The 2,270-nt window shown below is 36.6% G+C and overlaps 1 protein-coding gene across 1 annotated transcript in view; it reads right to left on the bottom strand.

Annotated features, from left to right (window-relative positions):
• Positions 1 to 1,897, bottom strand: part of LOC101313042 (NHL repeat-containing protein 2-like) — a 9,154-nt gene extending 7,257 nt beyond the window's left edge. Inside the window, 6 exon segments of the mRNA XM_004304852.1 lie at positions 98 to 156; positions 483 to 582; positions 694 to 788; positions 883 to 939; positions 1,059 to 1,159; positions 1,496 to 1,897. Of these exon segments, the coding sequence (XP_004304900.1) occupies positions 98 to 156; positions 483 to 582; positions 694 to 788; positions 883 to 939; positions 1,059 to 1,159; positions 1,496 to 1,859 (776 nt within the window). The 5' untranslated portion in view covers positions 1,860 to 1,897.
• Between the last annotated feature and the right edge of the window lie 373 nt (positions 1,898 to 2,270).

The following is a 2,270-nucleotide window of genomic DNA, read 5'->3' as shown; positions in this document are numbered from 1 at the left end:
TCACTGGAACATAAAAACTAATGCAGTTGGTGATAAAAAAAAAATTAAAAGAGAAAACACTGCCGTTTAGAGATCAAAGACCTTTTTGCAAATTTACCTCATTTTTGCAGATTTGGCAGCCTGCACTCCAGCTAGTGCATCCTCAATTACAATACACTGCCAAAACATATGCAAATCCCAAATGAGCACTTAGGACAAGAGAACTTCTTAAAGACGTGAACAACAGAATAAAAAGAATGAACAACTCCATTATATAGCCAATGATGAAAGCATATACATTCAATCTTTTGGAGAAAATTTTGCCACTCATTAAGAAAATTTGGTCACAACTATATAGTATTTAACTATTTAACTCTTTTTCTTCATCTTCTATTTCTTCTGTGAATGTGCAACTGTACTGAGTAGTAACATTTACAAATTCCGTCTACCTCATTATTCAAAAATCTTTTGTTCAAGCAAAATATAAAATTCTTCTCGTGTACCTCACTAGGGATTACATCCAAAATCTTTGATGCAGCCAAGAAGATATCAGGAGAAGGTTTCAGATTCTCAAAAGCATCTGCTGACACAATAGCATCAAACCTGATAAAAGAGGATACAGGGATAGCCGGAGTTGAAATTAATGACCCTACAGAAATGAATATTATATAAATATTGCACAACTTTAGAAGCACAATGGCTCGATCGGCTTACAATGACAGTGGCAAGTTGGCAGCAGCTAGATTTGCCTTAACCTTGATTAGATCAGCACTAGAAGCAACAGCAACTTTAAGGCCTTTGCTTTTACACTGTTTCACATCAGAGCTTGTATACATTAAAGAATAACTAAATCAATCAGCAGTGTAGCAAGATTTAGGTAGTCACAAAATATTTCCTTGATACCTGAGTAACAAGTTCAAGGGCACCGGGGAATCCTATTCCAGAATCTGGTTTTGCATACTGCAAGAAACACAAAAGCCAGATAATTAGCAATATATACTTTCAATCAAGGTCTAGTCTCAACTCATTACATTAATATAACTTATAAACAAAAAATAATACTTGGGTAAAGCAATAACCTTTTCCAAATATATTTCAAAGAACCTCTTCTTTGCTGCCTCGGTATCGAATCCTTTTACCCCCTTAACAGAAGCAACACCTCCTAAAAAATTCGCTTCACCTACAACAACAATGCAACACTGTGAAATAAGAAAATACTTCCACAACATAACTTTACTCTAAGGAAATCACATCAATGGTCCATCAGACCATCACATTACAGTGTTACTGACTCACTGTCACCATGAAAATATAGAGAAGGAAAATCGGAAACTAAACAATCAGATAACAAGTAGAAATCCAATCTTTAATTTGTTTCATGTTAACTTCTACAAATGGTACAACTAAAGTTCAAATCTTTTTACCAAAAACTTAATTACTTTGCAATGTAAATAGAGGTGCAGTAACAATTTGATCGTAAAATCGACAATTCCATTGAATATAAGAGAAATGTTACCAGTTCCTCCAAACGGAATAAAGTCCTCCACGGTGGTCTCAACTCCCATTTCGGCGAAAACTTCCACCGCGGCCCTTCTAGAAAGCTCTTCACTATTGCAGAGCACTCCATCCATATCAAACAGCACAGCAGAGACCTTCCCCCACTCACTTCCAGAAGATTCCTGAACGTTCTTCTCTTCTACTTTCACACAAGCTTTGACAACCATTCTCTTGGAGAAAACGAACCGTTTTGGGGTCCATTGGAAGAGAAGGGTCGGGACTGAAATGGGTTTGGGTCTGGTTGAGTTGGAATGTAAAGAGAAGAAGGTGGTGGGTTGAGAGAGAGAAGAGGAGGGCGGTGAGAGTAGAAGCTTCATGGCCATGGAGTTTGAGCTTGAGGCAAAACTGGTTGTTTCTGTTAGTGAGTGGCGGGGAGAGGACGTGTGTTATGTTTTTCTGTGTTGTTGTAGACGAAATTGGCCTTGTGTGTTTTCTTCAAATGGCTGTGTGAGTGAGAAATGATTTCAGGTAATTGTGCAATTCGTTTGTGGGTTTAAGGGCTTTTTCAGAAGCTGGAATTTGCTTTGATATTGAATAAATTCTTTTAATTTTTGTTTGTGTTTTTTAGCGGTGGAAAATGGGGTGACGTTCGATTTATTATCCACTTTTCATTTTTTAATTATATATAGTTTTTTTTCAACAATATATACTATAAAACAACCTCAAAATATAAAATCTCTACGACCAATACCCAGAGAGCCAAAATAGAAGGTCGCCTTTATTTGAGATCTGTT

This window comes from Fragaria vesca, linkage group LG6 (genome assembly GCF_000184155.1).
Source record: "Fragaria vesca subsp. vesca linkage group LG6, FraVesHawaii_1.0, whole genome shotgun sequence".
Taxonomy (NCBI): domain Eukaryota; kingdom Viridiplantae; phylum Streptophyta; class Magnoliopsida; order Rosales; family Rosaceae; genus Fragaria; species Fragaria vesca.
The sequence above is the reverse complement of the archived record's forward strand: the minus strand, read 5'-3'. Positions and strand labels throughout refer to the sequence as shown.